The sequence below is a fragment of the Monomorium pharaonis genome, chromosome 10 (assembly GCF_013373865.1).
Source record: "Monomorium pharaonis isolate MP-MQ-018 chromosome 10, ASM1337386v2, whole genome shotgun sequence".
Lineage (NCBI taxonomy): Eukaryota > Metazoa > Arthropoda > Insecta > Hymenoptera > Formicidae > Monomorium > Monomorium pharaonis.
In genome coordinates, this window is record NC_050476.1 from 17,343,274 (window position 1) to 17,359,156 (window position 15,883).

General features: G+C 34.1%; 2 protein-coding genes across 2 annotated transcripts; one reads left to right on the top strand and one right to left on the bottom strand.

Moving 5' to 3' along the window:
• The first annotated feature begins 11,242 nt into the window (after positions 1 to 11,242).
• Positions 11,243 to 12,020, top strand: LOC118647775. Its single transcript, XM_036293254.1, has 2 exons — positions 11,243 to 11,334; positions 11,424 to 12,020. The coding sequence occupies exons 1-2, from the start codon at positions 11,288 to 11,290 to the stop codon at positions 12,007 to 12,009; spliced, it is 633 nt and encodes a 210-aa protein (XP_036149147.1). The 5' UTR covers positions 11,243 to 11,287; the 3' UTR covers positions 12,010 to 12,020.
• Positions 12,021 to 13,271: 1,251 nt separating this feature from the next.
• LOC118647541 lies at positions 13,272 to 13,997 on the bottom strand. Its single transcript, XM_036292593.1, has one exon. It carries the CDS (start codon positions 13,995 to 13,997, stop codon positions 13,272 to 13,274), a length of 726 nt encoding a protein of 241 aa, XP_036148486.1.
• Between the last annotated feature and the right edge of the window lie 1,886 nt (positions 13,998 to 15,883).

Here is a 15,883-nt window from a genome sequence, read left to right on the forward strand (position 1 = left end):
GAGTTGAATGTACAAAATTTATTGAGTTAAAATCTTCTAATTGACTAGACTCATTATTAAAATCTTTAATCGAAAAATGATCTGTTTTATTTTCATTAAAAAAATCACATGTATCATTCACTGCTTTATTTTTCCAATTTTCTTTTGTTCGTAAAATTATTTGTTCTTCCTTCTGTAAGTTTGTAAACTTCTCACATTTTTGATTAATAATAACTTTGTTTTTCTTTAATGCATCATAAGCTGCTCTTGCTTCGATAATTTTCGTATTAATTGATCGTACGTGTTTTATAAAAAATTTATCAAATCGGCACGGTTGACGTTCTTCTAAGATATCCTTAACAAATCGAAAATAATTTTCAGAACGAACAGATGTTGCAACAGTATTTTTTGAATTAAAACAGTTTAATATAACATTGGTCCACGATGGAAATTGTTTAAATATACGTTTCAAATCATTGACAATTTCCGAAAAATAATACATGTTTATAATCATTATAATTAATTAACATAGTTGAATTTTGCTCTGAATACGTTTGCCCTACAAGTTGATCAATATAAAGCGAAAGATTATCAGCGTAGTTATAATTATGATCTGTCTCAACGAAAAGTGTCATTAATTTCATTATTACAAGAAATGTGTTCTGTACAATTATTGCCGTTTTTACATACATTAGATTATCGTATTTGTTTATAATCAATGGAATCATCAAATTTGAAAATTTCAATGTTTTTCAAAATTTACTCAATTTCTGCATTTGTTCTCGTTTTGACAAACAATCAAAACTGATTTCATATATTTTTCTAAGTCTTGAAACTTTTCAATTGTAGTCATAAATCCTATACGTCGTAAATAAAAATCTTTTACTGCTAATTTTGCACGAGATAAACATTTCGGTCTAGCAACACAATGTATCAAATGAGCAATATCAATACGAATAAAGGGCCGTAATATAGATTGAGTTTTTTCAATTAAAAAATCATAACAAATTGACAAATACTTTTTATAAAATATTTCATTTGTTGCTAAGAAATCGCATTTTAAAGTGTAATTGACATATCAGTGATTATTTATAAAGGAACATGCGCCAAATGACAACCATTCTCGTAACCAGAATTCAACGATTCGAGTGTCTTGCCGTTCCGAGAGAAGTTGACCACATGGTATTATGATCTTTCCAATGTGAGTAATTATTTGATGTAAAAAAATGTGACAACTAGAATTATTTTCTGAAGTTATTTTACGGACAACACTCCCTGTCGCATCAATAGAAACAGTTGAGCCAAGTTTTATCACGTCATTATAAACATCAATTTGTTTCGGTGTCCAATACATAAAAAAAAATTTATCAAAACCTGTTTGTTTAACAGCACGACTAAATTCAACGTCACTTTTTAAATGTTCAAACGATTTCCATACAGTATCCTTAACACCGAATTCTTCATTTGAGAGCTTAGGCAGTTCATGCGTTCTCATGCGCTACGAGTGGGGGGCGGCAAGATAGTTTCCGCATGAATTGCGCATGGAGTGAAACGGAACGATCTTCAAGTTTTCCGTGCGCTTCATGCGTGAAACGGAACGCATCCCAGAAAGTTCAGTTCATTTAGCAGACGACTTTAATATTTTTTATTTTCGACTATTCTAATCGTGTGGGAATCGTTTGGGCAATTTTTTTTACGTTGCCTGAAATAACAATGAACGTTAGATCGACATATTCAGAAGAGCGGAGGGAGAAAGTACTTAAAAAAACTATTTACTTAAGGTTATTTATCAAGATATTCTTGGCAAAAATAACCATTAATTAACAAAACTAAGAAAAATAAGAGGATGCTTTTCTTAACATGAGAACAAATTTTCTTATAATTATGCAAAGAAATTATAGAGATAAAAAACTCACTGCTTATGTGATTAAAACCTTACTTTTACGCTCTCGATTCTCTTTTCACAAGTTCCTGCAATCAAAATAAGTTAATATAATTATAACTGTAGATATCTCGTTAAATTTAATCTTATATTGGATAAAATTATTGGATAGTTACAATTAGCAAAATTAGCACCTTTTTTTCAGCAGATTCGTCGTAAAGCCGTTACACGTGCTTAACCTGAAAAATTAACCAATGCGATTAATTAATTTGGATAGTCATAAATTGTGCAATGCAATCGAAATCTTATATGTGGAAATTGCATAAGTAAATAAGTGTAATTTGTAATAATGATTACCTTAATTATAAATTACAGATACGTGTCAAAACATGTACATTACGACGAAAGAAAATTATTTTACAACAAATTGAAATTTACAGGTAGAAAATTAATTCGTACATGGTAGGTTTTCTTTATAGAGGATTTTCATACACTAACTTTTATTTCATTATTACAAAATTATTGTTTCCCAAACTCTGAAATTTTACAAACATGTTTCCTAAATAATTTCGAAACGATTTACGCAGGAAAAAATATTTTTTGACATTATATCTGCTAACAACATCGCGAAATTTCATAAGAAATTTTCAGATACTAACTTTATTTCGTTATTACAACGAAATTATTATTTTCTAAACTCTGAAATTTTACAGACATGTTTCCCAAATGATTTCGAATCGATTGATGTAAGAAAAAAAGATTTTTGACATCATGTCTGCTAATTGAACATCCGCGAAACTTCATAGGGAATTTTCAGATACTAACTTTATTTATTAATTAAGACGAAATTATTATTTCCCAAACTCTGAAATTTTACGGGCGTGTTTTTCAAATGATTTCTAATCGATTGATGTAAAAAAAATGATTTTTGACATTATGTCTGCTAACTAAACATCCGCGGAACTTCACAGGAAATTTTTAAATGCTAACTTTATTTTATTAATTACGAGGAAATTATTATTTCCCAAACTCTGAAATTTTACGAGCGTGTTTCCCCAAATGATTTTGAGTCGATTGACGTATGAAAAAATGATTTTTAACATTATGTCTGCTAGCCCAATTTTTATTTATTAATTCTGACTAAACTATTATTTCCCAAATTATAAGAGCGATTTCCTAAACTTGCCCAAACGATTCCCAAACGATTGGAATAGTCGAAAATAAAAAATATTAAAGTCGTCTGCTAAATGAACTAAACTATCCCAGAAATACGTTGGCGCTGCAAGTCCATATTTTTTAATAAACAATAGCTCAAACGATTGCTCTTTCATTGCTCCAACAGAATCCACAATTGCTCTCCTTTTATAATTAATACTTTTCAAATTATTAACAAAAAACGTAAAATTTTTTATTTTTAATAAAAAACATTTATAAGAGATGTATAGAAATAAGTAAAGTATAAAACAATTGCTTCTTTATTGCTCCATCAGAATCTACTTTCTTTTTAAAATTAATATTATACCAAATATTAACAAAAAATGGTAAAATTTCTTATTTTTATTAAAAAACGTATTTATAATAGCTCTATGCAAATAAGTATAAAACCATTGCTCCATCAGAATCTGCAATTGCTCCCCTTTTAAAATTAATATTTTTCTAAATATTAACAAAAAATGGTAAAATTTTTTATGTTTAATAAAAAACATATTTGTAATAGCTTTGTGCAACTAAATGTATCATAAAACAATTACTCCTTTATCGCTTTGCATTGCTCCATAATTACTTTCATGATTTATTGCATTTTTATTGAAAAATTAATAAATTATTTTATTTCATTGGAAAAAATGAAGTAGCCATTGAGAGCGAGCCCATTTGGCTGAGTAAATTATTTATATTTTACAAGTGACGCCGCCGCCACCTATTGACCGCCTGCCGTAACTGCTTGGCTCGGTAACCAACGGCGGAAATATTCAAACGTAATTGTTTATAAATTTATCATTTTCTAATGCTTTTGTTGATAGAACAATTGCTCCTCGTTTGCTCTATAGAGATTTTCAATCGCTCGTATAATTAATTTTTTTTGATATTTTAGCAATAAACCATTTGTTTTCTTTTTATGATTTTTTAAATAATGGGTTCTCGTGCTGCAATATCTAATTCGAAAATTATAAAAACATTAATTCAATTTAAAATTTGTGACAATCAAATTAAAATTAAAATCAAAATTTCATTCTGTTTGGAAAGATATATGCGCCACTTGGAACAATAAAATAAAACCTACCAATTTATATTTTTACGTTTTTTCAAGACCGACATGGCGTTTTTAAGACATACAAAAAGATCAAAAACGTAACTAACTTTAATAACTTTGGAGAACAAAGTATTATTCTTAATAAAACTGACATAGTTTATATTTCTGATGACTTGCGTAATGATAGTGACAGCAGTTACTTTAGCTCTGAGTGGAATACACATCTACATAAAGATAAAAAAATTTGTTTCAAAATTAATTTATCGAAAGAACAGTAGTTAAACATTAAGCCAATTGAAAGAGTCAATAATAGAGGAAATGTCTATTATTCTTTGAAGGATGGGTGGACCCATTATTTATCGGAATTAATTTTTCTAGAAGAAAAATTGCCATGTGCGTATTCTTTTAAAAACCAAAAAGTAATACTCGGGAACTGTCATGAAGCTAGCGCTACGAATTATATTATAAAAATTAATGGATTTTAATCAAAATTGTAAAGCTCAAATTTATGGGCAGGGATTATTTTAATTTAACAATGACGATAATGTATCACTCGAATTCGTTACCTTAAATACTAAAGATTGTTTATACTCAAAAAAAAAGGTACGTGTCCGGGATTTGAAAAACGTCATTTAAAAAGCATTTAAAACACAAAAGAGCCAATATATTTAGAAGTGAATTAATTGGAAAATATCATAAATATGGTGATCAAATTGGTCCTTTGATACCAAGTAACAAAAATTGCCATGTGTGTATTCCTTTAAAAACTAAAAAGTAATACTCGGGAACTGTCATGAAGCTAACGCTACGAATTGTATTGTAAAAATAAATGGATTTTGCAGTGATCAAAATTGTAAAGCTCAAATTTATGGGCAGGGATCATTTTAATTTAACAATGACGATAATGTATCACTTGAATTCGTTACCTTAAATATTAAAGATTTTTTATACTCAAAAAAAAAAGGTACGTGTCCGGGATTCGGAAAACGTCATTTTACTGCTTCAGCTCTCGAGGTGAGGCAGCTCATGCGCGCATGCGAATGTGTTTCATGCACAAAACGGAACGCAAAGTCGCAAAATTATTTGCCGATAACGAGATTCTTTGCTTCTGGAACAAAATTTATTTAATAACATGAAGGAGCTACAAGTTTTTGTGGACAACGAATTATGGACGTTTGACGTGTCAATAGCCCAAAATTTTCTTATATTAAATATATTAAATTACTATGGCATCTGAAACAATATTTTCATTATTAGGGCAAACAACAATATCCATTATATCAACCTGCAGTATGTAAATGTTGTGCACAAAATGCAATGATAAATTCTGGTATCTTGGCGATATTTGTAAAAGGTAGACAATCAAGTAAAATTATAAATTGCATTTTCAAGAGCCCAAAGGCTCTTTCAATAGCCATGCGAGTTGATAATAGACAATAATTGAAATTTTTTTGCCTTGTTGTTAGGTGTCCATTGTCTCTAAATGGTACTATGACATGTGAGTGCAGTGTATATGCTGCATCTCCAAGAAGGTGAGAATCTGAAGGAAAATATTCATATGGTTTCTAGATAAACTCAGCTATGGGAGAATTTCTAAAAACTCGTACATCATGCACAGAGCCGACATGTCCAGCATAGCAATGAGTAAACGGACTTCGAGAATCACACACAGCTTGGAGATGAATAGCATAGTAATTTTTTCGACAGATGTAAGAGGCTGCCTCTTTTTGGGGAGCTCGTATCTTTATAAAAGAGCCGTCAATGGCCCCAATAACGCCTAGAAAACCCTTCACGTTTTTAAATTCTTTTATTACGCTGTTTCAAATTTTTTTTTACTGTTTTCAAATTTCAAACAGCCAGAGCACGCATAGGTCCGTTCTGTTTCCCTATGCGCAGTAGAAGCATGAAAAAATGAAACGACCCAATGCGCGCATGTGATGCGCTGTAATCCATGCGGTCCATGCGTGAAATGGAACGCACCCCTAGTGTGTGCATCTTTTCATGTGCAAATGATCGGTGCGCATTTCTTGGTGTGCAAATGAGTGGTGGGCAAGTGAACGGTGTGCAAGTGAATGGTGTGCAAGTGAGCAGTGTGCAAATAAACGGTATGCAACTTTTACGTGTCCAAGTGAACGGTGGGCATTTTTTCGTGTGCAAATATAACCACGATATGATGCCATAAGAATTCAATCTTTAACTTATTATTTATTATGTTCTCCACAATTTATAAACATGATCAAATTTGCTTGGTACGCGTCAAAGTTAGCAAATGAGCGTGACATATTTTATAATGTTAATCAGTTGTGTTTTCCACCCAACGTACATAATAAAAAATGTATTTGCAACACGCGAGTTGCATTTATAATATGTTCATGGTGCAAGAAACATTTATGTTTTCAATGCTTTATATAAATTTCCATCCACAACATTGTACAAGAATGTCAGAATTTTATAATAAATAAAAATGTATTATTTATTATTATAATAAAACTATAGAAATTTATATTTATTAAAACCGCAAAATTTTATTGTAAATAATAAAGAAAATAAATTTAATTAGCATGTAGAATTATTAGAACTAGTTTTGAACCCAGCTCGCACGGATAGCAAAATAGTAGGCTCGCATTTAGCACCCACGGCCACCGCTTTATGTAAAAAAAGAGGCTTTCCATTGTACTTATCGTACCGGTCAAAAATGCACATATTTAAATGCAATTTTCTCAAAAACTAGAACCCATTCACCCAAAAGTCAAAACACGGTTTTTGTTTTTTCACCTCCCCTTTCGAATGCACTATGGCTCGTTCGAAAGTGGGCGTAGCAAACGTTAACATCTCCTTGTGAGTCGCAGCAACAGCGTTACACGGTTTTTATATGCTTCCTTTGGAAAACGATCTACGCGATACGTAGACGTAATGTCGCGTTGGGAAAGATACACATCCGAACTCGGTATTTGTCAGGAGTCGATTGTTTCAAGTCGAACAGCAAATAATCGTGTAGTTTCGACGTAGTATGCCTCTTCAACAAACTTTGGGTTGTCACAAACTTGACGCGCTAAATGACGAATTTGCGCACGATCGATGGATTTTTTAAAACCACGATGTAGTTTGCGTCGAGAGATATATCGCGTTGTCCGCGTCCCTGATGAAAGAGATTTTGTGAAATGAGAATGACACTGAGATTTTTGTGATGGCTACCCTTGGTAAAAAGATCTACGATTGCGTCACTCGACGACGATTCTCTCATAAGGTCGATTATCACCAGTTTCAAAATAAACGGATCTCTCGCGAAATTTGAATCAGGGTAATGAAAATGCAAATTAAAAAATAATGCATTACTTATTAATTTTTTAATAAATAATTATTTCTTTACTCATTAATTATTAAAAAAGTAATGCGTAATGAAAAGAATTGCATTACTTATTTCAAAGTAGTAGGGCTAGGGCGGTTCTAACCCAAGTTGGAATTGGGATAAGAAAAGGGGAGGATAATTAATCGAAGGGAGGATAATTAATAAAGGGGAAGGTAATTAATTGAGGGGAGAGGATATCTAATTGTAAGGGAGAGGATAATTAATCGAATAGGAGAGGATAATTAATAGAGAGGAGGGTAATTAATTGATGGTGGAGAGGGTATTTAATTGTAGGGGAGAGGGTAACTAATAGAGGGGAGGAAGTATTAATTTATTAATCGGGGAAAGAAAATTAATCGAGAGGATTAATTAATCTATCGCGAAAGGAGAGATATCAATTAATTTATCAAGGAAGGGTTAGGTTAACCTGTCACCTAAATTTCAATTTAATAAATTCTTCTTTTGTTTATTGTTTTTTTTTTTAACAAATTACCCTGTCATAAATCTCAAACTTTTTTTCTTTCTTTTGTTTATTGTTTTTCTGTAACAATTGACCCTGTCATAAATTTCAAACTTCCTTTTCTTTATTATTTCTCTATAGCAAATGACCCTGTCATAAATTTTAAACTTCTTTTTTTTTATTATTTCGCTATAGCAAATGATCCTGTCATAAATTTCAAAATTCCTTTGTTCATTGTTTCTCTGTAACAAATGACCTATTACAAATTTCAAAATTCTTTTGTTTGTTTTTTTAATAAATGAGAAACTTGTCTCAACATGTTTTCGAAAGTCCTTTGTGCTCACCACCACCGCCACTCAGGTAAAGAGACTTTATTATTATTTCATATATGTAATGTAATTTTTATTTGATTATTTATAATTTAAGTTAGATTACATATGCATATGTATTCTAATTTAAATTATAAATAATTAAATAATAAAAATTATATTACGTATATTCCACCCCAGTTGCGGTTTGCTCTCTATCTCTCTTCCGCTATACTAATCATATAAACAGCGCCTTTATCTTGGCTGCTAGCGAGCGCCGATATCAGGCTGCTAGATTTTATAAATAAAAATATTTAAATAAATAAATAAAATAAAATAAAATAACATGCGGATACTGTAGTCTACGTTTAATATTATACCTGAAAAATTCTTTTCAAAAGTCACGTGACTTTTCAATAGTCACGTGACTTTACAAATAAGTATATATAGGTAAAACTCTTAGAACATCCCTTAGACGTTTCGAGTCTGTTTGCAAGATAGTTTGTATCTAAGTCTGTGCAATTAGTTTTCAAGTGCGATTTAGTAAAAGATATACTTTTTCCCAAAAATGGATAATTTTGAACGAACGAAACGCGAACTTTTAGAACAATCAAACGGAGTCGCTACGTTAGGTGAATTTTTCACATGGTTACAAAGATGTGAGGAGTGCATCGAACAACTCGAGGAACGTAATCGTGTCAAACGTCCTCGACTTGCTATCGGACTAAGACAATCTATGGTGGCGAGAATCGCTCGACTCGCGGGTGAAAAGGTGCGACTGGAAAGATGTTTTATGCACGTTGGTGGTAACTACGCGAGCACTAGTGACGATACTAATAACGCAAGACTTGAGTGGCGCGAAATAGATACTGCATTCGAGAGCCGTGTCTTAACCGGTGCAGTGATTAACGTGCGTCACATTGAGCCTCGTCATTTTCTAGAAGATGCTAAAGACATTGTGCTAGAGCGAGTGCGGGAGACAATAGACAAACATGGTAGTGTAAAAGTGAACACCGCGTTCAATGGCAAATTTATAGCGAAGGATAAATGTGCCAACACAAGAGTGTAAATACAAAAAGTTATACATTCTTTCAATTATCAGATTTAAATGAATGGTATGAGTTGTACGTTATCGAGCCTACGTTAGCGTTGCTCAAAGAATTTCAAGAACGCGATAGTGGGTGGGCGTTATCACGTATTTTAAAATTAACTATTAATATAAATAAATATAATTCTATGCGTGCGGGATGCCATTTTACATTACCACGGCCTATTATGCTGAAAAGAGCGGTAGTGAACGTGCAATCTGAAGACAATGCATGTTTCGCATGGTCAGTGGTCGCCGCTCTACATCCTGCAGAAAGACATAGTGATAGAGTGTCGTCGTACCCACATTATTCAACAGTTCTAAATTTTGGTGACATAGAGTTTCCAGTCGCGCTAAAAGACATTAAAAAATTCGAGCGACTCAATAACAACATTTCCATTAATGTGTACGGCGTCGAATAGGATAGATTTGTCCCCCTGCGACTGTCCGATGACAAGAAGAAGAAACATGTAAACTTATTGTACATGCAAGAACCGCACAACGATAACATAGGCCATTTCACATGGATAAAAAATTTGTCCCGCCTCGTGAGCTTGCAAGTGAGCAAACACAATGGAAAAGTATACATTTGTGATCAATAAGTAATAATTCTTTTATAAACATATTTATAAATTTTTTCATATAAATTTAATTTAAATTTAAATCATATAAACAGCGCCCTTATCTTGGCTGCTAGCGAGCGCCGATATCAGGCTGCTAGATTTTATAAACAAAAATATTTAAATAAATAAATAAAATAAAATAAAATAACATGCGGATACTGTAGTCTGCGTTTAATATTATGCCTGAAAAATTTCTTTGATACAATTGAACCTATAGTAACATGATAAATCTTAGCTTTCTCTTTTTCGGAAATTCTTTTTAATAGTCACGTGACTTTACAAATAAATATATATAGGTAAAACTCTTAGAGCATCTCTTAGACGTTTTCAAGTCTATTTCTGAGCAAGTTTACCCGAAGTCTGTATGTGCAGTTAGTTTTCGAAGTTAAGTAAACGATTCAGTTTTTCCGAAAAAATGGCAATGAAATTGAGATTGTTGATCTTACGGGAGACGACATCGAAATTATCGACATCGCGGACGATGATGAAGTCGAAATTATAGATGTACATGATGTAAATAATGTACATAATGTAAATAATAATGAAAATATAAATATAAATATGGATGTAAATATGGACGAACACATGAATCATCAAAGAGCCGCCGATAATTTCATGCATTTGGAAGAAAAAAATGCAATGAACATCATCGATGATTTTGATGAAAATGTGCTTGAGTTCATTTTTGAGGAAGAGGAAGAGGATCATAAGAGCGTACTATCGGAAGACAGCCAGTATATAAGTGACTGTAGTGAGGAGTTCCTGGAAACGCGTGAAAAAGATGTCTCAATTGCACAACTACGAGCGCTAAACTTGCAAACAAAACATTGTGCCATTTATTGTTTTTATAAAACCGAGCAGACATATGGTACAGGCTCATACACAGCTTGTGTTGAATGCATGATTGGAGTGGCGTACATGGACGCAGACAAAATGTTTGCCGTCCGTCAACACGTAACAAATACAGTTTCTGCAATTAGCGGCAAGTATTGCTCTAATTGCAGAAAACCAGTGTATATTATAATTCCATGCAATTTATGTCCAATGTGTACACACTAAAAAAAATAAAAAATAAAAAAAACTAAGAAAAAACTAAGAAAAAAAATTAAAAATAAAATAAAGTTAAAAAAACATACATTTTTTAATAATAGTCGTCATTACTATTATTAAGAAATGTGGAGGGGTGTACAGTATAAAAATAAGAGCTCCAGCATCATCTCACTACAGTCACTCATTACAAGACGGACAGCAAAGCTCCAACATCAGTCGCTCTATATCAGACGGACGGTTCCCGACAACGTTGGCTGCTTGAGTCGATCGGTGGAAGATTTTTGAAAAAACGTACAAGATGAACTACTACATTCCAATCCAGGAAAATGGAGCTCATGATAAACCGTAAGTATTTATAATTTTTAAATTCATAATATTTATTTTCTATATTTAAAAATAAATTTTCTCTATAATTCGCTTTATTCTTTTTACAGAAAATCACAGCCGCGCCATACTCCCCGCATCCTGAGAAGGAGATTTGCTTTGACTACTACAGGGTACAAGTACTTGAAAATGGGGATCAGCGTGGGGTCTGAGCCTTTTGTGGAGATGATTCTTGGCGACAACAAGGGAAATCAGCTAATTTTGCCATATATAACATGGCAAATATTCATTGAGAGACGTATGGATATCGAGCGACTCGTGCGGCCAAATGATTGTAAGTCTTCCTCGAAACTTACGATTCATGATCTAGTTGTAGAAATTGTAAAAATATGCGATGGAAATATTGTAAAGTTGACATTATATAACACCTGTATATATATGAAACCATCAACTGTACAATTTTTACTTAATCTCGAACACTGCGTTGAATCTGTATATAATCAATTATATCAAAATACTTATAGTGTAAGCAATAAATATAAGAAGTTTATTACTATTTTGCGTCAAAATTATGTTACTAATAAGTATGATGCTATAAAAATGTTGAATGAAAATTACGATAAAACTTGTATCATAGAATGCGAACTGGTGATTTATGCATCCGACAATATTGTATATGATGCTTTACATAATTAATAAATAAATATGTTTTTGTATAAATGTTAAAAATTATTTAAGAATTATTCCTATCTCTTACCAATTATCCTAATATATAAAATTAATTTAATTTGTTAAATGTAGTTTTTATTAAAGGGAGAAAAAAAAGAAAAGGAAATATGATGGATAAAATAAAGTAAAGTAAAAGATTGTATATATTTTATTTTTTTATTTTTTATTATTAGACCACCAATTATACAGTTTAAATACATTCTGTAAAGTGCAATTGTTCACATGATTCCGACAACGTAAAGTATGCGTAACATCCATTTTATTTAGAGGTTTTATATCTTCGTAATGCACCTCGATATTTTCGACATTAGCGTCCTCGTCCAGAAGCAAGTCCAACAACCATTCTCGTTTCTCACATCCCTTAACGTATATGACGGGTGTTGTTTCATTCCTCATCAGCGCTGCTGTAATCAAGTTTTTAGCCATTCTGTACGGAATCATTCCACCCTCCCATGATATTCCATGATGATGCGTAAGCAACCACGATGCAAAGCGCTTGTCAGCGTTGCTAAGTTGATGCCACGGCATGGGATGTTGAAAAATGTAATGTGAGAGTTCGACGCCATTTTTGAGAAAGGCAAACTCCTTCACGACTAAGCTTCCCCTGACGATGAAGCCTTGCAGATCCACAAACGTTGGTACAGACATGACTGTTATCGTTGAGAAGACTGATCCACATCAATGTGTTATACATTCTTATGTCGTCTTAAATGTATTTTTCTGGAGAAAAGTGTGGTGGTATCGTCGTCGTCATCTTAGGTAATTTTGCGCACAACGTTGGTCAACGGATTGTACTGAACTATGCGATCGTGTATGATGAGACAGTACGCGGTAATGCTCGCGGGCACGTTCTCTTTACAGTCAAATTTTATACGCACATCTACAGTTGCGCTCTTAATCGATTCGTTTTGTCGAGAGCAATCGATAATCACAAATGGACCTTTTTGTCGAAAATTCGCGACAGATAGATTCGGCTCAAGATTATCATACCCATAATAGTCTTTACAGAAACGTGTGTACATATCGTACAGAATTGACCATCTGTTTTTATCGAAATCCAGATTCATATCGTCATACGGATAACATTCCGAGTTTAGATACAGTTTTACATTTGTCAGTTTGCAATCATTGAATCGACTCGCGTCTTCAAGCATGACGTTCTTCCGACCAGCCTGCAGAGCGAAGACGACGTAACGCGGCTTCTCGAGCTGAGTAGCGGTCTTGATAGCTCATGTATGTTTGGTTGTGCGTTGCAATAATGGAAACTCATACAGATCCCATGAGCAAAAAGCCATGCTGAGGTATCGCCCGCTTTCCAGAGCACGCAGCATCGACAGTTTATTTCTCTCATTCAACAGCACATGCGGCATTCGCCATTGTACTTTCAATAATTCAATTTCCGGTTCCTGCGCTGGATCACCGACTAGACAATTATTATCGTTGCGCGCGTGTATCAAGATCAACTCGTGACGAGCGTTAATCACCACGCGTTTGTAATCTTCGCAAAATCCCAATAGCATGTTAAGTGGTAGACAAAAATTAAAGTATTCATTCACATGATACCACGGATCCCAACCAGCGTTATTTGCAATTTTGGTTCTGTTAGTTGACATGGTTATATAATTCTTGAGCATGCTGGTTATTCCAACGTTTCTGTTGCGATCAATCTCTACGCCATCAAGTTCATATCGAATCTTATCAAACATAAACGCGATGCAATTATTTCCCAATGTCACACTAGATTCCGTAACTGTTTTTTTTATCGTAACTTTTCCCTCGATGTATAGAAAACTTTCAGACGGTAACGTGTATAAATCCTGATGTTGTATAGGTATTCTTATCTCATCGCTGTGATCAAACGTTGTATTGGCAAACGGATTGTACGTGTGAGTCTCGATCTTGATGATGCGATCATCGAAGATCGGCTCATTCTCGATATTTAAAATGTCCGTCATTGCCGTACTGCGAATCCCAAAAATTGAAAAAATGCAACGTTTGACGCGGTAAGTTTCTTTTTCTCAGTGCAAACTTCTTTTCTTGATAATTGAAATTTACTACTAAATGTCGGTTTTGTAAACGATGTGTTATCTTTTACGTGCTTCAATACGAGCATCTCACGCTGCGTCTACACAAGCGTTATCGTCGTAGTCGTCGTACGTGCAATCTGACGGTGATTTCTTCTCCTCGAAAATTAAGCAATCGTCCGTGCTGATCGACGACGCGTATCGTCAAATCCGAAATGCTCCGTGCGGTGATCGGCAGATAAATGATCTGCCTCGGTGTTTCCGAGATCTTATATCCTGGTGCCACGTTCGGAGAAAATTCGTGTATCGTATGCACGCGCTTGTCGTTACTGTATGCGCTTGAGGTCACGTTACATTCTATGCGGATAATGTTTACGTTGATAATGTTAATTGATAAATCTGATTTATACCATTTTCGCGGCTTTAATATACGATCTGAAGAAAATCCTAGCAACGATCCAATATTGTTGGGCTTGCTAAAATTTATTTTATAAGCGCATATTATCTCACTCCTCATCGTATTGTTATTCGCGCGAAGTCGGGAAATCGTTATCACCGCTGTTTTTATCGACATCGTTGTCTTCAACTGGGATGTCACCGTGCGATATGTGTGTGACGCTACCATCGTCTTGTTTTTCATTATCATTGTTAGCTGCATATTCCAGACGTTTCAGCATTTTGTGTTTCAAAAACTCGTTTATGGCTTGCAGTTCGTACAATCCCTCGGGAATCGTAATTTCCACGTCTTCTTCATCAAAGTAAAACTTATTATTCGAAGCATTTACATTCGAAATTGTGTTATAAGTCTCAAAGTTCATTAGACCGAGCTCGTAATTGTCATCACTCAAATCTATAATTGGAAAGTATGTTGTAGTGAGGACGCTGTCCTTCCCGGTTAGCGTAAGTATCAACGACATGATTGAAAAACCGTCCAACGAATACTGAGTTAATTCGCATGCTGTCGAGCTTTAAATTCATACGCATCGACCGTTCGGAGAAACTGTAAACACAATTGCCCACAAATGCTCTGATTGTAGGTTTGATAGGACGTTCGATTGTACTCTATCTTTGTCACACCGTCTCCGAAATATCGTATAAGTTCTTTAGGTGGCCGAAGATTACCAAAACTATCGAAATATATCACGTGATTGTCTCTCTTTGCGTACGCTATTCAATGAGTACTGGGACCCGTCACATCATCCAGATTTACGATACCGCTCTCATTTTGTTGTGGACCGCTTATCGGTAATGCGTTACGCATAAAAACATCTCTAAAGTATGGAATACGCATACGAATAGCCAGTTGCTGCAGTTGCACATTTGTCATTGCACCCGCAAGCATTTTTAACGTTTTTTCGACGTTTTTTTTTTTCTTTCGCTGTTACATCTTTTCCGTATTTGTATGGAGCGAGGTATAGTCCCTTTCCACCTGTGTATGGACCAAGATACACCTCGCGACCTTCCATCGTGTGATTGTGACGTTGTAACTCCTCGAGCTGACTTCGCGCGACTTTACTATCATTCACTGCTTTTGCCACGCTAGCCGCTCATGGATCCGAGTGCGCCCAATAACGGTAGAATCGGTAACATGCCGCCTCGTTTTGCTGTTAGAAGTACTCGTTTCTTTTTCGTTGTCTTTTTCTTCATCGTCGTCTTCTTCATGTCCATGCCAATCTTTGTTTTAGATTTCATAGCTGCCCAAACGGCAGCAGCAGCAGCTTTCTCTTTTAGAGCTGAATCTTTTGCGATTACACGTCCTAACGCTTTCGTGGCGAGTACCTTGTCCGTCGCGTGTCGTTTAGCGAGATTGTTGTTTT